This window comes from Sciurus vulgaris (genome assembly GCF_902686455.1).
Source record: "Sciurus vulgaris genome assembly, chromosome: 1".
NCBI lineage: Eukaryota > Metazoa > Chordata > Mammalia > Rodentia > Sciuridae > Sciurus > Sciurus vulgaris.
In genome coordinates this window covers 769278-791530 of record NC_136461.1, presented here as the reverse complement: position 1 = coordinate 791530, position 22253 = coordinate 769278, and the positions used below count along the sequence as shown (strand labels likewise).

Here is a 22253-nt window from a genome sequence, read left to right as displayed (position 1 = left end):
ATTTTTAGGCCCAAGCTCCTGACCAGTTCCCTGAACACACGCTGCCTCTCCTACAGCCCCAGCTTCCCCGGGGGATGATGCCACTCAATGAGCTGTGGGGAGCCACCCTCGGCAGCTTTCCGCCTCACCTGGGCACTCCTGGGGATCAGACGGAGGAGGCCGTCATTAACTGACCCCTCGCCAAGCTTCGATGGAGAAACTAACTTTAAACAACTAAGCCTAATCCTTTAGGGAGGCTAAGGCAGGAGTATCAAAATTTGGAGGCCAACCCCAAAACACTGTCCCCCAAAGAGCTGGGGATGTGGCTCAGTGGGAGAGCACCCCTGAGTGGGAGTCCAGCCCTCAGTCTCGCACAGTAACCGTGTACCCTGAGCCTCTAGCCTCCAGCGACATCGCGCCAGGGAACGCGGCAGCGCGCCAGGGAACGCGGCAGCGCGCGGGCGCGGCCACCCGTGCGCACGTGCACGCGGCTCCGCAGGTGCGGCGCAGGCGCGCGGCGAGCGCGGGAGGCCACGCCCCAGGGCGGGTCCTCCGTGGCTCGGCCAACCACAGCGCGTGGGCGTGGCGGACGGGCCCGAGCGCGCCCCCGTGCGGCCGACAGGTCGTGCTGCAGCGGCCGCCCGCGCCGGGCACGAGGCGCGCGGGGCCCCGAGGGGTGGCGAGGAGTGCGCTGCGGCTTCCTGTGCGTCACCTCCGGCCCCCGCCGCCGCCGGCGTGTCCCCGCAAGGACCCGGGCCTGCGGGCCCCTCCCGCGAGGCCCCGCGAGCGCCGCCCCCTCCCCGTCCGGCCGCGGCGGCGGGCGGGTGTCCGCCGAGCACGCTGAGCCACGCGGATGACAGCGCCCCGCCGCCCGCCGCGCGTCGGCCCTTGCCCGGGACCCTCCGGGCGGGCGGCCCCCGCGCCCGCGCGGGTCGGTCCTCCTTGCCCCGCGCGCGGCCACGTCGGGTCGTCGGCGCGGAGACGCGGCCTCGGACCCTCCGGCGGGCACGCGCGCCGGGGACGCAGGTAGGGCGGGGACACCGGAGGACCGGGACACGTGGGGCCGGGACACAAGTAGGGCGGGGACACCGGAGGGTCGGGAGACAGGTAGGGCGGGGACTCGGGGGGCGGGGACACCGGACCGGGACACGTGGGGCCGCGACGGGGGTTGGCGGAGACTCGGGCGGGTCGCAGGGGGCGGTGCCCTCCCGCGGCCGCGGCCCCGGCCCCAGGGCCTGTGCATCGCCAGGGCGCCCTTCCGCGGCGGCACCCCGCAAGCCCAGGCGGTGCGGGGCCGGCGTGCCGCGGGCGCGGCGCAGACCTGCGAGGTCCGCCGGGCCGAGGCTGCCCTTAACCGTCGTGTGGCGGCGTTCTGACAAACGGCAGCCCCCGCACTCCGTGCTCCCAGCCAGCAACGTCTCTGAGGCTGCTTCCGAAAACAAAGTGCAGCACGCGCTTTGAACAGGGATTTCTTGTTCGGCGGCTTTTTTATGAAGTTCTCTTTTCCCCCAAGTTAAATGTGCCTTATAAGCTTGCAGATGACATTTTAATACAGAATGAAACTATTAAGCAACATAAAAAGGGACATTAAGAAAGGAAGTGCAGTCGGGCATGGTGGCTGAGAAGGCTGAGGCAGGAGGATGGCGGTTCAAGTCCAGCCTGGGCAAGTCAGCAAGGCCCTATCTCAGATGAAAGCTCAGGAAGGGCCGGGGGTATGGCTCAGGGTAGCGTGCCCCTGGGTTCGACCCCCAGGACTGAAGAAAACGAAAAGAGGACATAGGAAGGTTTTCACACTGAAGCGATTCACTTTCAGTGTAGACGGATCACAGCAAGTAGATGAGAGAAAGAAAACATGGAGCGGGGCGCCTCAGGCGGCAGGGTCTGTCTGCACTCTGCTTCAGTTCTGTAGGAACCCCGCCGGGTGCATTCCCAGGGCTTCCGATTTCTGCAGAGCTCAGAGCTCAGTGAGCAGCCTCCTGGTCAGGCAGGAACTGAAACCAACTCAGGTGGGGTCTCGAACCTGTGAGCTCGATTTGCAAAGCATGGTGCCCCTTGGCAGCCCCTCTGATCGCGGAGCCCAGTCAGGCAGAACCCTGGGTAATATCTGCTTTGCTCCACAACTACTTCTTAACTGGGTCTGGAATCTAGGGACACTAAAGATGTCACCGTGAAAAGTGGCTTCTTCTCTGTGATCTCCAGAAAACGTTCTCTGGTGAGCAGTCCTGTGCACGCAGTGCTGGCGGCCTGGGAGCGGCGAAGCCCAGCATCTTCCCACTGGCCCTGGGCTCAGCACTGTGAGGCTTGTCTTCCGGTTAGCCTGTGTGAGCATGTTCTGATGGGGCTGAGATCGCAGGGTCAGGACCCCCCACACACACACCCCCCACCAGCCCAGGCAAGGTTTGGGGGGATGCTTGCATTACAGTCTGAGAAGGATATGGCTTCAGATGTTCATCACCAGTGACCCCCGGCAGGTGGACGGTGCACCCACTCCCTAAGTTCAGCAACTCCGTCCCCCACCAACCCAAGCAGGTGAGGTTGGCCATGCTAGTTCTTACTGCAGCTTTTGTCCCAGACCTTTGCAGAATAGGAATTTCTTCTCTCTGGAAGTGACTTGAGTCACTGAGGCTGGGAGGGAGGAATAGGCCCTGGAAACTCAGGTCCAGGACCAGACCAGTGGGGCCTCAATGCTTTGCTGGACTCTGTGGCTCTGGCTCAGCCCTGGGAGGCCTGTGAGGGGCTGACAAGCCCCCAAGGGTCTTGTGATCCCCCCAAGGCTGTGTCTGCTCCAGATCCAGGCTCCAGGCTGGCCTGGGCGTAGATGGAAGGGTGGCCTTCCTTTGGTCACTTGCACCATGCTGAGGTGACTACTCCTGGTTCACTTCTGCTACCTGCCATCCCGTTTCACCCTGTGAAACAGAATTGACTTTGGCCAATGTGAGCATGAAATGCTGTCTCGGGGGTTGACTCTTCATTGCCTGGTTGTTGAGGTGAGGCTGGGGTGGGCAGCCTCTGAGGTGACCCCATGACCTCCTGGAATGGGGTCCACCCAGGGCCTCTGGCTTGCAGACCCTGAGTGAGAGGTCACCCGAGAGGACATGCCAAGGGACCCTGAGGAGCTCTGCTGGCCAGGCTGCCAGGTGCTGTGGAGGCCCACCCATGGCTGTGGGGCCCTGCCCACTGCTGGACTGCAGCCTGGCAGGGCCAAGAGACTTGAAAGGCAAGGGAAGAGAGAGAGGGTACAGAGGGTCCTGGGACCCCCACCCCAAGAGGAAGTGCCAGTTATCTTTACCTCTGCACTGCCAATCTTCCAGGTTCCCTTGTGCCTGTGTGCCTTGTCCAGGAGGATGGACTTGGAAAGCAAATAACCTTGTTTCCTTTTTCTTTTCAGCACTGGAAACTGAATCCAGGGGTGCTTCCTCTGACCCACACCCTCAGCTCTTTTTATATTTTATTTTGAGACAGGATCTTGCTATTTTAAGAAAACTTGAGACTTAGAGAAGAGCTGTGTGAGCTCTCCTGTGCACCCTCTCAGCCTGCCTGAGTACTGACATTTTACATAATCTCAGTGTGACTGTCTGCCCTGGGAAATAAACTCCAACATAGCATGGTGGACGAGGCTGCAGGCTGTGGTGTCCCCCTTAGGTCCCCTGGCTAGGCCCCAGGGCTGTCACCACCTGTGTTTCAGACCTGCCTGACATCTTCCTGGTCAGGTTTGCAGGGTGCAGGAAGACCCCTTCTGGGGCCAGTAGAGCTCGAGGGCGTTATCTCCCATCTGGAGCTTTGCCTCTGGCCGCAGGCTCCTGGTTTTTCACCAGGTGAGGCGGGCCTTGCCTTGTAGCCAGTTGCTTTCTGTGGGGAAAGGGTTCACAAGGGTGCAGGTCTGTCTCCCAGCTCTGTGCTTGTTGGTCTCTGGTGTTGGGCTTGGTTCTTCCTGCCTGTCTGCCTGATGGTGTCCTGTCTGGCAGCTATAGAGACTGCTGTCCTGTAAGCTATAGAGGCTTCTTGGTCCAGCCCAAGGCTGCAGGCAGGCAGCTCCTCCCTGCTGGCGGCCCGGCAGCTGCTGATCCTTGATCTTTGATCCTCAGCATTGATCTGTATCTAAATGTCCTCAGGCTCCACACACGGAAGTTTCTCAGCAAAGAGGATTTGCTCCTGCCTCTCCCTTCCCTAGCCCAGCTCCTGCCCACCTGCAGCTCCCTGACTTCTTTCTCAGCTGTGACGGGTCCTCGGAGTGCCCCAGTTGCCACGGAGCTTCCTGGGGAAGCAAGAGGCCTGGTGAGATGTAGCTTCTGTCGCCCTGCCCCAGGTCTAGGGCCCCTGGCGCACTGGCTGCTGGGGGTCACCTGCAGCAGAGGCTGCCACGGTCCTGCAGGTGCCACTCTGGGGCAGCCGAGGTCTTCCATCTACTCTTCTCTCTCCCTCCTGTCCTTGCCCCTTTCTTCGTTCAGTCTCTGCTGGCCTCTGCCAAACTCAAGGCCTGGGGGCCACTGGGCGGTGCAGCCACTCTGCGGAGCTCTTCTAGGCCCTGGGTCAGGCCCTGGTCCTGCCCCACTCCCCAGAGGTAGTTTCTCTGTCTGCCAGGGCAGAGGGACAGATCTGTGGCTGTCTCTTGGTGATGTCCCCCATAACCTGGGCCTCAGCCTCCTGGAGTCTGTCTATAGATGTCACATTTTAGTGCTCAGACAGGTTCCTACCACAGAGGTGGAAGGGAAGCCAGGTGGGTGCAGAGCCCCCCTTGCCCAGGGCCTCCAAGAAGAGCAGCAGCCCAGGTAAAGCCTGTGGGTCTTGCTGGTTGCTGAGCTGGTGGGAGCTGCTGGCCCCTGCACCTGGCCCTGCTCCCTGCTGGTGGCACCCTGTTCGGTCATGATCAGCGAGTTGGGCATTTAAGGAGAATCATTCTGAAAAGATTTCATGCTGAGTGTGAGCTCCAACCTGGACCCTGAGGGTCTCCTGGCCCTGCTCTGGATGTGGTGGGCAGCAGATGGGTCTGTTGAGAGATCCGGGTCCCCCACCTGCTCCTCTCTGCCCTGGAAGCCTGAGGGACGCTTGAGAGGTACCAGATTCACTGATGGCCCGGGAGCTGTGCCTCGTGCCTGCAGGCCCTGTCAGTAGCACACAGGCTCATGCACATCCTGCCTCCACGGGGGGACAGGTGGACTCCTCACACTCGGCCTTCTGTCCCAGCAACTGGACAACACAGGCCATTGGCTCCCTCGTCACCGGCTCAGCATTTGCCAGAGATGGATGGCAGGACACAGGGACGCAGTGAGAGCCTACCCCGCAATGTCCACACCTGCCCTGGGGCTGGTTCATGGCTCATTGCCCAGGAGGACTCTGAGGCTTATAGCACAGCCTGCAGAGCAGTGGCAGTGGGCATGGCCCTGTCCACTGGGCTGCTCTGCTGTCTGTTGAGGCAGGAGGGAGTGGCCGCACCTGTGCTTCTCCTGCTGCCCCTCCACCCTGGTCTCCCTGGTGCAGCCTTTTGTCCCCAAACCTTTCTCCAAAGGCTGCTTTGAATGAGGCCTGCAGAGCAGAGCCAAGGCCAGTTGGTGGAGGCTGTAGCTGCAGAGGCACCGGAGCCAAAGATAGGCACAGCAGCCTGCCTGCCCAGGAGCCAGAGACAGGCACAGCCACCTGCCTGCCCCAGGCAGTGCTGGAGCTGCCCAGGGCAGGATGCTGAGGTCTGCAGGAAGAGCTGCCAGCTGCTCTCTGCATACTGCATTCTGGCTGCTGGGCCCCCAGCCTGCAGTTCACCTGGGACTTCAGGAGATGCTGTGTTTGGGGCCTGAGACAATACGAGGTTAAATTTGGTCTTTGTCCCTGGTTCCTGGCACAGAACTCTTAAAACTTTGAATTTTCCTAAGTGGTAATTTCCTGTTACTCACCAGGTGCCTCTTTTGGGTAGAATGGAGTTTATGTAGTGAGTGGCTCAGGACAGGCCCTGGGCAGCAGGATGGACTGGTCCCTGAAGTCAAACATCAGAAGGCTGAGCTTCCCTTCCCCGCAGCCCCCCAGGAAGGGCACACTGGAGATCAAGCACCGTAAAAAGAGGAGGCAAGAGACCCCATGGCCTTCTCCGGGTTGTGGAACAGTGCTGGAAGAGAGGCACTGGGGCCGGGGCCAGGGCTGCCTACTGGCCCTGGCATCTCTCATCTGTCAGGCTTCCCGGGTCTGCCAGCAGTCCTGGACCTGAGGGGAACGTCCTGGGAACCCTGGTTTGTAGCCTTCATCCCTGGGGCCTGGTGGTGCCTCCGCACCTGTGACCGCCCTGTGGGGCCCTGTGGCACATCTCCCTGGGTCGCCCTTCCAGTCTCAGATGTGCCCGGCGCAGGCAGAGCCCAGGCCTGGCTTTCCGTCCTGGCTTGCGGCCTGGGAAAGCACTGTCATCGGCTTCTGCGGACACGTTTGGGCTGTTCTGTTCTTCGGTTGTGTTTGCTACCAGTGAGGGATGCCTTGTCAGGGTTCCAGGCTGACGTTCTCAGCTGCCGTGTGTGCCCTCCCAGGCTGCCTGGCTTTTACTAAAGCTGGCCCAGGAAGTGCCTGGGTGATTTTCGCCTGTTGCCCCTGTCACCTGCACTCACGAGAAAGGTCCCTCTGAAGTCTCCATCTGGAATCTGTTTGCTTCCATCCCATCAGATCTTCTCCCGGGACAGTGGTGTGCAGTGTGGGTGCTGGGGGTGACCCCAGCACAGCAGCTGCCTGCCTGGCTGCCCTTGAGCATGAATGAAGCTTGGAGTCCTCCATGTGTTCTGTGCCTCTGCTGGTTGACTTGCTCCCGGGTGTTTTGCCACAGCCTGTCAGGAGCCCCTCTGCTGGTGGGCGGGAGATGCTGTGCCAGGGAGATTGGGCTCCGCTCTCTGTGCCTTGTCTGCAGGGAGGTGGATGCTGGCCGTGGCAGTTGTACCATATCAATGTCCTTTGGGAGTGGGGAGGGGAACTTGGGCAGAGGACTGTGTGGACACAGGAGCAGGGCAGGTAGTGGCCACTGAGGGCAAGCAGCAGGGGCGTGGGAGACGGGCTGGTACAGTGTCTTCCAGCACTGCCCCTGCGTACGTCCATGACTGGGCAGCTCACCCAGGGACAGCCCCACAGAAACACAGGAAGAGGGCACAGGGTGCTGGTGTGACAGGGCTGGTTGACAGAGAGTGGTGCACAGCCTGTTTGCCAGGGCAGTGCTGTGGTGGTCAGGTGAAGGACCTGCGCTCACGTGCAGCATGTGTGAACCAGTTCCTCCTGTGAGACTTTTCCAGGAGCAGAGCAGCCCCAGGTGGCGCCCCTGGGCCTGAGCCAGCAGCAGGAGGCCGTGTCGGGCTGACCCAGCCTTGCAACCCCAGCAGACAGCCTTGACCGTGGGACGAGTTCCCCTGGTGGCAGTTTTCCCTGGAAGTACCGTCCTGGCGGAAGGGAGCCGCTCAGCTCGGCCCAGGGTGAGCGTGAGGCACGTGCTCTGAATGCAGGCTTCTGGCTCATGGGACAGGAAGCCGGTGTGCCTCCTCTTTCTTTGCCGGGACATTCACTGAGCTCAGGCGATGCCTGCGTGGCAGCGTCCCCATCTGGGTCTGCCGGGGAAGGTGGGGCTCACGTGGGTAGGAACGCCCTCCAGGGCGCAGGTGAGGGCGATGGGGGCCATCTGGAAGACAGGTTGTGCTGGCTGGTTCCACAGGCTATTTAGCTGCTGCAGGAAGGAGCCCCCAGGGTGTCTGGGGTACTGGATGGTGGCGAGTTGACTGGTCCACCTCCAGCCATTCCTGGCTCTGGGCAGGAAGGGGTGGGGAGCAAGAAGGGGTGGGGAGCTAGGGCAAAGCTCTCCTGCATCCTCAGCTCAGGCCAGAGCCAAGAGGAGCCACTAGCATTGACTGGGGGGGACAGTGCTGCCGTGCTGGGACAGTGCCTTTCAGTGTGGGTCCCAGAGGCCTGGAAGAGCAGTCCTCACCCCAGTGCACGTGGGCCGCTCAGAGAGACCTCAGGGTTTCCTGGCACAGAAGTGGACGGCTGGACAGATGAGTGGAGCTGTGGGTCAGAGCTGACCCCGGAGCCTCCAGCATTGTCCTGTACCAGAGCTGGGAAGGGTCACCATCATGCTGTGGGGAGTCGGGCTGTCTCCATGGCTGTCTGGGGAGCCCCAAGCGTGTAGGTGGGTAAGCAAGAGCTGGGGAGGTCTTGGGGGCCACAGTGCAGGATTCAACTGGGAGGGAAGGTGTGACTGGCTCTGGGGGCAGACGTGAGCAAGTGGAGCCCCACCCCCCCCCACCCCCCGCTGCAGGCTGGGCACCCTTCTAAATCACAACTGGGCCGGGAAGAAAGCAAGGTCAAGGTGTCAAGACAGGAACCCAGAAACCCCAGGAGTCAGCTCTGGAGGCTTCTGTCAGGGTGAGCCCCAGACTCAGGTTTGAATCCACTTTGGAAGGGGGACCTTGTTCCTCATGTAGCAGGGCAGGTCTTTGTCACCGAGACCTGGCTTCAGTAGGCAGGGGCACTGTTGTGGCTCAGCCTGCACTGCAGGAGTGGGCCGTCTGGCTTCAGCTGCTGCCTGAGGGTTGGATGAAGGTGCATAGAGTTGTTCTGGGCTCCTGATACCTCTGGGTACCAACGGGGTGAATGCCAGGCCCAGCTACAAGGCACCGCCCAGGGCCCCAGGACTCCGGTCTCCAGAGCAAGAATCAGCCACAGGAGTCCCTGGACAGTACTAGCAGAGACCATGAGACAGAAGGTGTGAGACAGAGAAGTAAAGTGGGGCTAACTGAAAATGGAACTGATAACCAGTGATTAGAATTAAAACCTCCATGGACTGAAAACTCTGTGTCCTGGCTGTGGCCGGTCAGCCTTCAACAAGCATCGCATGTGGGGCACAGCAGAGCTGCAGGGCAGGAGAGCCTGGCTTGGCCCACAGGCGCAGTGAGCTCCTTTCTCCCAGGGCCTTCGCTGGGGCTGGAAGACATGCTGGGGAAGGTGTGGCCCGCGTGGCAGCTGCAGAGCCAGGGTCAGAGCTGGGCTCCAGGTGGGGGCTGGGCTGAGCCCCTCACAGAAGGACCAGCCTGGGCAGGGGCAGGGGTGGCCTCAGCCTGGGCAGGGGCAGGAGTGGCCTCAGCCTGGGGATCCTAGAGCTCAGCAGGGTCTCTGGAGTCAGGCGATCTTCGGTCTCCTGTCAGGAAGAAGGGCAAGCTCAGAGGAGGGTGGCCACAGAGGCTGGGCTATTGCAATGACCAAGGCCAGTGGGGCTCTGGGCTGGGTGGGAGAGGAAGAACCAGGGTCAGCCTGGCCTATACTGTGGACACAGCCCTGGCCAGACCTGCTGCAGAGCTGCTGTGTGAGGAAGGGAGAGGAGGGTTAGCTGTTGGGTGTGACTGGCTTGGGGCGGAAGGATCTTGGAGTTGGTACTTTTTAGAACAGTGGACTAAGATGTAAATCTGAAAATAAGCCCAAGTTCATATTTGTACTTTTTAAGTTTTTTCACCTTAGTAGCTAATGCTCTTGAGAATGTGGACTGTTCATGAGTAATAGACTTCCTTTCCTTAGCATTTCAGCCTCTGCTTCCATGCCCTCCTGGCAAGAGGCAGTTTCGGGGGCCATGTTCGTGCCAGCCGGGACCACCGCTTCCTCCCCTCTGCCAGCGTCCTCACACCTGGGCAGTGACCGTGACCTGTGCTGCCCACCCTTGAGATAAGCTGGTTCTCCTGGGCAGGACACCAGCATGTCGTCTTCCACGAAACCCGAGGAACAGGAGACCTCACCCAGCCCCGTGGAAGAGCCCAGGGGAAAACCACTTCTGGCCTGGGGCTCTCTTCTTGGTCACCGAAGCGAGAAGATTGCTTTCACCAAGAGTGAGGGCGGCCAGGAGGAGAGTCTGCTCACCGTCACTATCACGGAGACCACTGTCATCGAGTCGGACCTGGGCGTGTGGAACTCTCGGGCCCTGGCCTATCTCACACTCTGGTTCTTCTTCAGCTTCTGCACACTGTTCCTCAACAAGTACATCCTGTCCCTGCTGGAGGGCGAGCCCAGCATGCTAGGTAGTGCCCAGCCTTGCCTACCAGTGGCCGGAGCCTCCAGGAGAGGAGGGCGGAGGGCTCAGTGGGTGACACAGTGGTCAGCCCAGCCTCTGCCCCTCAGGTGCAGTGCAGATGCTGTCGACCACGGTCATCGGGTGTGTGAAGACATTCGTGCCCTGCTGCCTGCACCAGCACAAGCCCCGGCTCTCCTACCCGCCCAATTTCGTCATGACCATGCTCTTCGTGGGCCTAATGAGGTAAAGACAGGCATTTGCTTGCATGTCCAGTCATTTCAGGCATCATGTGCCTTCCAGGTCACTGATTGTGGAGGCTGCTGGTGGCAGGGGCTGGTGGTGCTGCCAGGCATCAGGCCTGGGACATGGGAGCTGGGTCTGTGCGTCTCTGTGCTGCACATCCTCACCAGATTCCGTGTCAGGAAGACCAGTGTAGCGACAACTGGAGGGAAGGTGCTTCTGCCGGGCAGACACCCTCCCGGCCAGATGGAGCCCACCCTGGGGACGCGAGGCCATGGCCGCCGGAGGGTGCCCGTGAAGCCTGGGCTGGCCAGAGCAGCCGTGCTAAGGAGGCCCCGTGCTTTCCTTAGGTTTGCGACCGTGGTCTTGGGGCTGGTCAGCCTGAAGAACGTAGCCGTGTCCTTTGCTGAGACAGTGAAGAGCTCTGCCCCCATTTTCACAGTGATCCTGTCCCGGATGATCCTGGGGGAGTACACAGGTGAGTCCCCGGCTGCCCGCCCCCTGCACATACGTCTGCTGCCGCGTGCACAGCTCACCCAGGACAGCCCGGAGCAGAGCAGCTGCAGCTCCAAGGCCACATGGTGCCAGCCCCTCCCTTCCCCTCCTGGACCTTTGCTTAGGGGTCACAAGTGCCTCACAGGCACCTGACAGATAGATGTCCTCCACCCACCGCATGTGGGGGTGCTCGCAGGTCAGAGCGGGCCAGCCAGGTGGGAGACAGGCAGGAGCATGTCCAGGGCCAGGTCTGCCTACAGTGGACAGTCCATGACTCCCTGAGGGCACTGCAGGTCTGTCCTCAGGCACCCTGCCTCTCTGCCCTCGGCTCTGTGGGCAGCTCTGCCCTGCTCCCCAAGCCTCAGGACACACTGGTCTTAGGACTCTCCTGAACACTTCACTGGTCAGAGGCCCCAGAGGCCAGCACGCCCCTCACAGAAGAGGGCCCAGCCTGCCGGCTGTTGCAGGACTGGGTCTTGCTTGGGGACGTGGGCTGCTGCTCACTTTGACTGGAGGAGCTGATGGCATTTGTTCTGAGTCAAAGCGAAAGCCCCACCTGTCCTCAGAGGGGGTGGGAGGCGCCTGGGCCCTTGGAGGGGCCTGTGCCAGTCACCTCTGCGTCCTGCCCTTCAGGGCTGCTGGTGAACCTGTCCCTCATTCCTGTCATGGGAGGGCTGGCCCTGTGCACAGCCACCGAGATGAGTTTCAATGTCCTGGGCTTCTCAGCTGCACTGTCCACCAACATCATGGACTGGTGAGTCACCAGAAGTGTGAGGCGGGGGTGCCCGAGCCGCGTGACAGCCCCTCCTGGGTTCTGGGGCGTCCCGGCACTGGTGTCCTCAGCCTGATTCCTCGGAAGGCCTCTTGGTCACACCTGCACACAGGACTTGCAGTCCGTCGGCAGCCTGCCAGGACCTGTGCTGGAGAGGCTTGGATTCTGGCCGTCCTGGGCACAGCCTAGAAGGCAGACGGCCAGGCGGAGCCTGAACCTCTGGAAGGGCCAGAGCCAGTGGTTGTGGCGCCTCAAGCCTACATACTGGCTGGTGGCAGGCCAGTGAGGGCTCACCGCATGTCCTCCAGGACACGGTCTGGCCTCTGGGTGGCTGGCCTCTTCGCCAGCTCCGGCCGTGCGTCCAGCTGTCCTTCGTGTGCATGAGCACCCTTCTCAGCCCTTGCCTGCGAGAGGCGTCCCCGGGTGACTGGCCGTGGCAGCCGACCGCCCGTGGGAATGGCGTCCAGCGTGGGTTCTGTGAAGCAGGAAGAGGTCCACAGTTCCCAGAGGGCCTCTGAGCACCTCTGCCGGCTCCTCCCATCCCAGGGGGCTGAGCTTGGAACCCCTGGCGTGGTGCTGTCCACCAGGCATGGCCACCACGTCAGTGCTAATAGGAACCCATCCCCTGCCCCAAGGGTCACACCAGCTTGCTTCCACACGTAACCTCCTCTTCTCTCTGTTCTAGTTTGCAGAATGTTTTTTCAAAAAAGCTCCTCAGTGGGGACAAATACCGGTTCTCGTAAGTATCACGAGGGTGGAGTGTCCAATTCATAAGGCTCCTGGGACTTTTGCCCGTTTAAGATTCCAAATACTGCTGGGCATGGTGGTGCACACCTGTATCCCAGTGGCTCAGGAGGCTGAGCCAGGAGGATTGAGAGTTCAAACCCAGCCGTGGCAATTTAGTGAGACCCTTTCTCAAAATAAAACATAGAAAGGACTGGGGATGTGGCTCAGTGGTAAGTGTTCCTGGGTTCAATCCCCAGTGCTGAGAGAGAAGATTCCACATGCCCTTGGAAGGTACAATGTTTCCATGTGGCTTAGGGGGCTTTGAAAATACTTTGTCCAAACTTGGGGGGAGATCCCATCCTTCAGCCACCTCACCAGGCCACCGACAGCCTGGTCCCCATTGCCTCTTCGGTTCTGGGCACCCCTGGGCGTCCACGTCCAGTGTTCTTGCTATGGCATATCCTCTGGTGAAACCCCAGGGAAAGCCCACCCTGAGGCGTGAGGAGGTCAGGAGCTCCTGTCCCTGCAGGGCCCCGGAGCTGCAGTTCTACACCAGCGCTGCTGCTGTGGCCATGCTGATTCCTGCCTGGATCTTCTTCATGGTGGGTGTCGACGTGGGCGCCCCGCTGTCCCTGGGCCCGTCTCTGGCAATCTCTGACGGTGATCTACCTGTGCAAGTGGGTGGCTGGTGGGTGTGTGCAGTGCCCCCAGGAGGCTGCCTGCTGCTGTAGACTTGCAGAGGTATTTGTGTGAGGGTTTTAGGTTTGCTTCGTCTATTTATTTATTTATTTACTTGGGGTACCAGGAATTGAAGTCAAGGGCACTCGACCACCAAACCACACCCCCAGCCCTATTTTGTATTTTATTTAGAGACGGGGTCTCACTGAGTTGCTTAGCACTTCACCATTGCTGAGGCTGGCTTTCAACTCCTGATCTTCCTGTCTCAGCCGCCTGAGCTGCTGGGATCACAGGCGTGCACCACCTTGCCTGACTCATTTATTTGTTATGAGTTTAACTTTTGCAGTGCTGGGGTTGAACCCAGGAGCTCTCTACCACTGAGCCACACCCCCAGCCCCTTTTTTTCTTTTCTATTCTAAGTTGCTGAGGTTGGCCCTGAAGTTGCCTCGACTTCCCAAGTCGCTGGGATCACAGGCGTGCACCACCACACCCAGCATTTAAATCCTTTTTTTTTTTTTTTTTTTTTTTTTTCTGGGAGAATGATAAATGTCTGATGTAGAACAGTCAGTGTTTGTAAGTGAAGCTGGAGCCCACGTCCCTGGCCGCCTCCTGCCACACACTCATCTACGCGGTAGGTGGCAGGAGTCCTCTGTACAAACGCATGTGTTACACTGTGTAGACCTTTTCCTCCCCTCCAGGACCTGTGTGCTCAGCCTGGGAACCTGCCCAGCCAGGGACACCTGTCTGCTTCCTGGCCTCTCCTATACCGAGTGATGGGCTTCTCCCATCCGTGCCACCCCACGAGGGTACTTCTCTGGGATACATTCTTGGAATTGGAATGCGTACACACATTTGCATATTTGTTTATTGTGACAAAATACATATAGCAGAATTTCCTGTCTTGATCATGCCTGGGTGGAGTTCAGTGGCACTGGGTAGAGCATGCTGTGTGTGGCTATCGGCACTGCCACCCAGGGCTTTTCCGCCCCAGACACTGGCTCCCCGTCCCTTCCCTTGGCAGCCACCTCTGCTCTTTCTGCTCTGTTTCTCTGAGAGCTCCTGTAAGTGGGATCCTGCAGGCCTTGTCTTTTTGTGGTGCTGGGGACGGAACCCAGGCCTCACATACGCTCTGCCACCAGCTGCACCCACTGCTCAGCACCGCTCTTCTGAGGTCCTCGGCGACGTGGCAGGTACCAGCCCCAGTCTTCCTTCAGTGAGTGCTCTCCAGGTGTGGGTGTTGCTCACCTGTCTGTCCACTCGCCACCTGCAGGTACTCGAGCTGGCCCAGCCTCTGGTTCCGTGAGTGCTGCTGCTAGGAACGTGGGTCACACCTGCCCCTCTGAGGCCCTGCTGTCACCCTTCTGGGTGTGTGCCAGCAGTGCCATTTCTGGGTGCTGGAGCAATCGGGTCTGGTCCTTTGAGAAGCTGCCCCTGGGTTGCCGGCCACACTGTTCCACAGCGTTTTCTGGCTGGCTTTGCTTTTGGCAGTAGCCGTTCTAGCAGAAGTGCGGTGGTGCTGTGACATGCACGTGCTCTCTGGAAGCCATCTGTGTGTGCTGCCAGGAGTCCCCAGTGCAGTGCCACTCTGCTGATGGCCCCTGGCATGTCCTCAGTGGGCCAGCAGAGCACCCTTGGTTCTGGCCCTAGGACCTGCCCATGATCGGGAGGAGCAGGACAAGCTTCAGCTACAACCAGGACGTGGTGCTACTGCTCCTGACGGACGGGGCCCTGTTCCACCTTCAGAGTGTCACTGCATATGCCCTCATGGGGAAGATCTCCCCTGTGACATTCAGGTAAGCAGACTTCCCGAGAAGTGCGGTGTGTCCAGGTGTTTGGCAGAGAAGACCTGTGCTCTGGCATCTTTCGTAGTGTTGACCAGTGACCACCGGTCCCTGGGCCGTTGGGCACCAGCACCATGTGAAGCACAGGGAAGCTTGGGAAGCAGGTGTTCACTCGTTCCTACTAGAAGTCTGTATTAGGGAGGAGGTTTGATTGTCTTACTCCACAGAGCAACAATGGCACTGTCTATGACAGTGGAATCTTCTGCCTCTGCTCTCAGTGTAGGAGCTGCTGGCCACATGTGGCTCCTGAGCACTCAAAAGGTAGCAAGCACAGCCAAAATAGGAATCCTTTCTGCATGAGGAGCTGGGGTTGAGGCCAGGGCCTGGCACATGCTAGCAAGTGCTCCACCACGGGGCTGCACCCCCACTCTTATTTTTTGTTTTGAGACAGGGTCTCACTGAGTTGCTGAGGCTGGCCTGGAACTTGCCGCTTCCCTGCCTCAGCCTCCCGAGTAGCTGGGATCACAGGTGTGTGCCACTGCGTCCAACCCAGAGTTCTTATTTTGACTTTGGTCAAACATATTTGGATGGACACATGGCCAGTGGGTCACCTCTGGAGCTGTTGGGAGCTAAGGAGTCCATCTCAGTTTTACACCTCGACTGATTTACAGAGAGCTTGGGGGTTTTCAGTAGCGAGTGAGGAGCCAACTGGCAGCTGGACCCAGGTCCAGCTTTGCCTGCCTCCCCTGAGAGTACGTCTCTGGGCCTTCTTCCTCACCTTCTCAACTGTCCCAGGGAGGTGGCACTGTCCCCAACACGAGGACGGACATCACTTGCCCGTGCTGTGTGCTATGGGCCACATGCTGCAGCCCTCTCAGCCTCTCCCTGTTCTCTGTCACGTCCCAACACGCAGTGCCCTTCTCAGCACTTGCCCGGCCTTGCTGCTGTGTGGGTGGCACTTGGCAGGGAGGCGTCTGGGAGGGAAACTCCAGCCCTCAGCAGGCGGGCTCAGCTATTCCCGAAATTGGCTTTCCAGTGTTGGTGATATTTCCCTGAGAAAGAGTGCAGGAAGCCAATTTGTAAAGAACTTTTTAATCTTATTTTCTTTGACACGGGGATTGAACCCCAGGGATGCTCTACCACTGAGCTGCTTCCCAGCCCTTTTTATTTTTTGAGACACAATCTCAATAAATCGCCCAGGCCGGCCTCAAACTTGCCGTCCTCCTGCCCCAGATGCTGGATCGCTGGGAGTACAGGATGCACCTCTACACCCAGCTCTTTCTCACTCTCCAGAGAGCAGGCTGAAGTATTTTGGGGCAGAATGGCACAATGTCTACTATAATTTACTTTAAAATATTTCAATGCAGAGCTGGTGTTGTGGCTCAGTGGTAAAAATAAAGAAAAATTGGGGCTGGGGAGATAGCTCAGCTGGTAGAGTGCTTGCCTTGCAAGCATAAGGCCCTGAGTTCGATCCCCAGTACCGCAATAAATAAATAAGTAAATAAAATTAAAAAAAAATAAAAATAAAGAAAAATTGTATCCATCCACAACTAGATTGATAGACCTTTATTTTACTCATTTATTTATATGTGGTGCTGAGATCGAACCCAGTGCCTCACACAGGCTAGGCAAGCACTCTACCACTGAGCTACAACCCCAGCCCCTAAAAAAATATTTAAAAAAAAATGTCAGTGCACAGAAAGAAGGAAGCACACATGGCAAAAGTATTCATCAAGTCCAGCTGCTGAGAACGTGGCTGTTGGCTACCATGTTTTCCACTTTTCTGTTGGACATTTTTCATAACAAAAAGTACCCAGAGATGGAAGGAAGGCAGGAGGGAGTGGGTGACGCCCTGTGCAGCTGCACCAGGTGCCCACGGCACCATCCAGGCGGGCTGCACTTGGCCTGGGCTGAGCATCACATGCCTCTGCCCTGTCGCTGCAGCGTCGCCAGCACCGTGAAGCACGCCTTGTCCATCTGGCTCAGCATCATTGTCTTCGGCAACAAGATCACCAGCCTGTCGGCCATCGGCACCATCCTCGTGACAGTGGGCGTCTTGCTCTACAACAAGGCCAGGCAGCACCAGCAGGAGCTCATGCACAGCCTGGCCACAGCCACCAGCTGGGTCCCTGAGGATGGCACAGAACCACTAGGTCCACAGGACCCCAGACAGCATGTTCACCCCTGAATGCAGGAGGCCCCTGGCTAGCTAGGCCCCTGCATGCTCCTCCTGCCACTGGGTCCCTGGAGAGCGACCTGGCGTTGCCTCTGCACCACACAGGTGGGCTGGGGGACAGAGGCTCCTGGGGCCAGCTCCTGTAGGACATGGACTCCACTGACAGCTGAGCACTGCAGGAGTGACCAGCCTGTACCCCCTCCCCAGGCTGACCAGGCTGCAGTTGGTCCAGATCCCACCACCTCTGAGGGTGACTTCTGGGCCATCTGGTGCCAACAGAGAGACCTTGACTCCCTACACCAGCCACCACTGGCACTGGAGCTGCCTGGTCTGACCATAGTCTCCCCCCGTGGGCTACTGTCCCAGGTGTCCAGACCCTGGTGCAGAAGCCACAGAAGGCAGAGAGGTACCCAAGCAAAGGTCTCAGCTGCTGAGGGGGGCGGGCTCTCTCCAGCTTCAGAGCTGTACTCACGGAGGGCCCTGTGGCAATATCTGCCCCCACAGCCACTGCATCACGTGGCACTGGAGGGCAGGATTGTTTACTGAATTGCTCTGTGAAAAGAAAAGTCACCCTTCACAGCCTGTGTGGCACTGAGCCCCTCACCTCTGGGGGCAGTTGTCCACCCTGGAGGCTGAGGACAGATTTAGCTCCATTTAGCTTGGTTCCCATCCAGCACCAGCCTATTCCCAATCTCCTGGTGGACCACCCTGCTGGACCCCGAGGGGGCAGGTGAGCAGGGGAGCCTTTGGCAGAAGTTAGCACTCAGGTTATGCTGCCTGACACTCCACTTACTAGCGAAGCTGGCAGCCACAGAGCTCCTGGAGGCATGTGTGTGTCAGGTAGCTGTGTCCACTCACACAGCCCATGCTGCCCGAGGGAACTCAATGTGGTAGTGCCCCGGCCACTAGGCGGCTGAGTCTGTCGAACACACGGGCGCCGGAGCTGGCTCTGCCCCTCGCCTTGTGGGGTGTCTGACCTGGTACGTGCACTCCTGGGCCAGCGAGTCTGAAACCCTGTCGCCCCGGCGTGGGGCTTGCGAGCTGTGGCCACTGGCACCAGTGACTCCCTGGCCTCATCCTTTCCCCACTTGTCTGGTGGGCAGCCACAGCCAGCTCACCGGTTTTCCCCTCGGCTTCTCACCTGGAAAATATGGCCGCAGTTCCTCCTGGAAGTAAAACCTCTCAAACAAAGCAATAATCACGCCTCCATGCTGCCCCCTGACTGGAGAAGGTTTTCAGGATGACGGGTCAAGTGAGGTCTTTGAGTCTACACGCTGCCTTTTTAGAGAAGCTGCCCTGGGTGCCAGGGACGGGCCCAGTGTGTGCTCCTGCATGCAGCCCCTGCCAGCGAAGATGTTTTCTCACTGATCCGCCCAGGTTTCTGTTTCCTTCCTTCCTCTACTGCTTTCCCCCAAAACTAAAGAAAAGGCAGTGGAGATGGCATTTGGGTGGTGCTGTTGGACTGATCTGCACCCAAGCCTGCAGCAGGCTCTGACGGTGAGGGGCACAGATCTGTGGTGGTAACCAGGAGACCCCCTGGACCTGCAGATACTTTTTTTGAGTTTGTGGAGAGGTCCAGGCGCCTGGCTTCCGAGTATTGTTTGCATTTCTGGTCCACCCTCTCCTGTGGAGTTAGGAAGTCCCCAAATGGCTGGTCCCTCCCCTGCTTCAGAAGCAGCTCTCAGCCTGTCTTGATTTCATTAACTCATTAGCAAGCGAGGCAGTTTCCTGTAGAGGTGCTTTGGAGACCTGTCTGCGTCCTGGGCAGGAAGACCATGAGAGCCGGGTGTGTCCAACACCGAGCCCTCACCCACCTTAACTCCTTTCCCGTCTTGCCACCAGCTCAGACTTCTCACGGCACTTCCAGGACATGCCCAAGGCCTGGCTTGGCTACGTGCTTGTGACTGTACTGATGGATGCTTTTTTATTAACTTTGTCTGGTCTTTTAGGGAACCATGACAGACATGGTGTAGAAACCCAGACGCTGGGAGTCGTTGTGTGGTTGGTGATTCTTCCTGTGGCCATGTTTATCGTCTGCCTTTGTAAACAAACAACATGCCAATCAGACCTTCCCCGTGGGGCATCTGCTTCTTCCTTACACCCATACTTAGAGATGTGTAGATTTCTAATTTCGAAACAACTTCCGTGGGGGCTGGGGAGTAACTCAGTGGTAGACCACTTGCCTAGAACATGCAAGGCCCTGGGTTCCGTCCACAGCACTACAGGGAAAAAACAAAAACAAGAAACAAAAGTGGAACTCCAAAATCTCCACTACTGAACTGCATAAAAAACTTTATTAAAAAAAATCTGATAGTCATAATTTCCTGTGTGTCAGCATTAACAGAATCTGCCTCCCTGGAAAGTGGAGAACACTCTTGCACAATTCAAAATGTGTCTTTAATTTGGAAAAAGAAATATAGTGAATCAGAGACAGTTTTTTAAATAGCTATATAAGGAAATCAGCAAAATAGAGCTCTGCTTTGTAGTGTGCCTTTAAAATGCTTGTCAGAAACTTGTGGGCTTAGCCTCCCTGGGAACAGCCACTAAAATGGGTCAGTGGGGATAGTAGGGGTATAACTTTTTACATTCATCCAACTGGTGTGGGGGGGTGTTTTATTTAGGTGCTGGGGACTAAACCTGGGGCACTTTACCACTGAGCTATATCCCCAGCCCTTATTTTTAATTTTGAGCAAGTCTCACTAAATTGCCCAGGCTGGCCTCAAACTTGCCATCCTCCTGCTTCAGCCTCCTGAGTCACTGGGATTACAGGCGTGCGCTGTTGTGCTGGGCTACAAGCAGTGTGCTTTCTAAGTATTTACACTGTCATGCTGGGTTGGAAAAAGCAAGTATGTTATTACAGGTAGAAATCACTTCCTTTTTTTTTTTTTTTTTTTTTTTTTTTTTGGCTTTGACCAATAAAGAAGGACTTTATTCCTTCTTAAAATATGTTCACTGCCTAGTTGGGACTTTAGAGTGTGTGTGTGAGAGAGAGACAGAGATAGACAGACTGACCAGGGAGGATCAAACCCAAGGCCCGGCTCATACTAGGCAAGTGCTCTATGATGGGGCCACACCCTCAGCCTGGTAAGTGTATAAGTGAGAATATCCCAGCTCCCCTGATGAACTGGGCTGCTCCTCTCTGCCCCGGCCAAGAAGCCAAGAGCAGATCCTCGAGATCATGCTGTGGGTTGCTGCTAACTGCACCTCAACTTTGAAGTCTCTAGAATTTTGCTCCCTTTTGCTGGGGTTCTTGATTCTGAGTTTGGTGGTGGTTGGACCATTACCCAGACATCCAAATTCAGTTTCCAAAGTCTTGTGTTTTTTTGTTTTCAGTTTTCATTCCTGAAAAAGTGCATTCAGCTTATTTGCAACTTCTAAACTGCAGATAGATGCTCCTGCCTTCAGGGTGTTGTAGACCCCAGAGGGCCACAGTAGGGATGACATTCCCACACTGAAAAACTTGATACATCACATCAGTAATTGTCTGCCTCAGAGCCAAATCATATTTGCTTTATATCAAAACTGTGGAGAACTTAAAGTACATCATACAAAATATTTATGCTGTTTTGTATGTCACCTATTTCAGTATTTATGTCACTAGATCAATGCTTTCTAGAAAATGATTCTCTTAAATAACTTAAGTGAATCCCTGTTAATTCCACTCTGGTAAAGAATTGGTACTGTGTAATTAATCCTGTGGATGCCTCCGGGTTACTTTTGTCTAAATTAAGCGGCTAAGGCAGCAATGGTCAATGGCTCATGTTCTGCAAAAGCAGAATAACTGTTAAGTGCTTACGGTCTTTGCCTCCTCCCTTGTAACGTTTACGTTTATGCTACTGAAATTACCACATGTTTCCAGCAGGGAGGGAGGGAAAAATAAAGGCTCTCCTGTTACTGAAACTCAGGAAGCTAAGGAAGAACTGAGACAGAGGAAGTAAGCATTTCATTCTGGGAGGGAAAGAATTCCATTACCCCTCACCCTTTTTATGCCCTCCCCTACTTCTTGTTTCAGTCTTCTGCATTTTCCCATCTCAGACCCAGTTGATATGGCTGGTTGTCCTCCATAGTCTCTTCCAAATGATTCAGGATGTTGAATTCTCATTTTGCTATGACTTTTTCTTTTTTTTTTAAGTCCATAGGATAACTTGACATGGATATATGGAAGGGTAGTCCCATTTTATCAGTCTCCAGGGAGGTTCTTAACTCTGTAGTTTGACTGGGGCCTAGGGACCCTTGAAAACCAAACTGCCTGTGGGTTTGAAAAGCCTCTTGGGGAACAGTACAGTAGTGTCCACCATGAAGTCACACTGTGAAGCTCTCTTCCTGTTCTGTTATAGTGCATGTTAAAAAACGAAATTATGAGCCAGGCACAGCGACCCATGTCTGTAATCCTGGCAGCACAGGTGGCTGAGGCAAGAGGGTCACCGAGCCTCAGCAATTCAACAAGACCCTTCTCAGGTCCTAAGCAACTTTGCAAGACCCTGTCTCAAAGTAAATTTAAAAAGGGCTGGGGATGCGGTTCAGTGGTCTACCCCTGTGGATTCAATCCCTGGTACCAAAAAAGCAAAACAAAACAAAATCAGCCAGGTGGCCTTGGAGCAACCTGTAACCCAAGCCGGAAATCGAGGATCAAGAGGATCCAGTTCCTGCCGGCCTAAGTAACTTAGAAAGATTCGTCTCAATAAAAAGTCTGGGCATGTAGCTGATAGAGCGCTTGTCTAGCATATGCGAGGTCCCACCAAAAAGTCACAGCCAAAGTTCTTCATTCGCATTATTTGCGATTCCACAACGGGAGTAACAACTCTGGGATTCCACAACTGAGCCGAGGAAAAGGGGAGCAGACGAGGCCTGATCGCCCCAGTTTGCTTCCTTGGACCGGGCGGGGCGGAGCTTCCTCCAGCCCGAGCCACGGCGCTCTTTCCCCAGGCCTCGGAAGGTTTCCGCTGCGTGGCGGCCCAGAGCGGGGGCTCGCAGCAGACCCGGGATCCTCGGGCCGCGGGCGGACGCTGCATTTCCAACCGGGAGCTCGGCGCGAAGGCGGCGCGCCCACCTCGGGCTGACGAGCCCGGCGGCAGTGCCGCATGGAGGGTGCGGCCGGCCCCAGCGGGCGCAGCGTCCGACCGGACCTGACGTCGCCCCCAGACGGCGCCACAACACCTGCGTCACCTGTCCGTGACGCTCAGGACCAGAGGCGGCCGCTTCCTTGCCTCTGGGCATGAAATGGAAGTTGCTTACCCCGTGCGTCATCAGCAGGCGCCGGAGCAGGAAGTGGCGACGCTCCAGGCGCTGTTTCTCTCGGAATCCTGGGCCGGACATTTCCCCGGCTCTGCTGTCGTGCGTCATCAGCAGGCGCCGAAGCAGGAAGTGACGACGCTCCAGGCGCGCGGCAGGCGCTGTTTCTCT

General features: G+C 57.4%; 2 protein-coding genes and 1 long non-coding RNA gene across 7 annotated transcripts in view; 2 read left to right on the top strand and 1 right to left on the bottom strand.

Annotated features, from left to right (window-relative positions):
• GNB1 (G protein subunit beta 1) overlaps positions 1-5137 on the top strand; it is a 105725-nt gene extending 100588 nt beyond the window's left edge. The window contains exon 12 of the mRNA XM_079149824.1: positions 5128-5137. The gene's annotated coding sequence lies outside the window, so the exon portion shown is untranslated. The remainder of the gene's footprint in view (positions 1-5127) is intronic.
• LOC306667403 overlaps positions 1-13982 on the bottom strand; it is a 104000-nt gene extending 90018 nt beyond the window's left edge. The window contains exon 1 of the long non-coding RNA XR_013765525.1: positions 13634-13982. This is a non-coding gene — a long non-coding RNA (uncharacterized lncRNA). The remainder of the gene's footprint in view (positions 1-13633) is intronic.
• SLC35E2B (solute carrier family 35 member E2B) lies at positions 601-17822 on the top strand. Of its 5 annotated transcripts, none has more exons than XM_079149775.1 (9): positions 601-1005; positions 9496-9989; positions 10090-10225; positions 10573-10700; positions 11351-11471; positions 12175-12228; positions 12745-12817; positions 14507-14686; positions 16619-17822. In XM_079149775.1, the coding sequence occupies exons 2-9, from the start codon at positions 9671-9673 to the stop codon at positions 16805-16807; spliced, it is 1200 nt and encodes a 399-aa protein (XP_079005901.1). In that variant the 5' UTR covers positions 601-1005; positions 9496-9670; the 3' UTR covers positions 16808-17822. The 5 variants fall into 5 exon arrangements, with proteins under 5 accessions (XP_079005901.1, XP_079005897.1, XP_079005899.1 ...); XM_079149771.1 differs by having other exon boundaries at positions 602-1005; positions 14541-14686; XM_079149773.1 differs by having other exon boundaries at positions 602-1053; positions 14541-14686.
• Positions 17823-22253: the final 4431 nt, after the last annotated feature.

Excerpts from the sequence above, each read along its gene's own strand:
- SLC35E2B (XM_079149771.1), top strand. The coding sequence starts at position 9,671 with ATGTCGTCTTCCACGAAACCCGAGGAACAGGAGACCTCACCCAGCCCC. Across the intron at positions 12,229-12,744 it reads GGGGACAAATACCGGTTCTC|GGCCCCGGAGCTGCAGTTCT; the intron begins GTAAGTATCACG and ends CTGTCCCTGCAG. Across the intron at positions 14,687-16,618 it reads ATCTCCCCTGTGACATTCAG|CGTCGCCAGCACCGTGAAGC; the intron begins GTAAGCAGACTT and ends CTGTCGCTGCAG.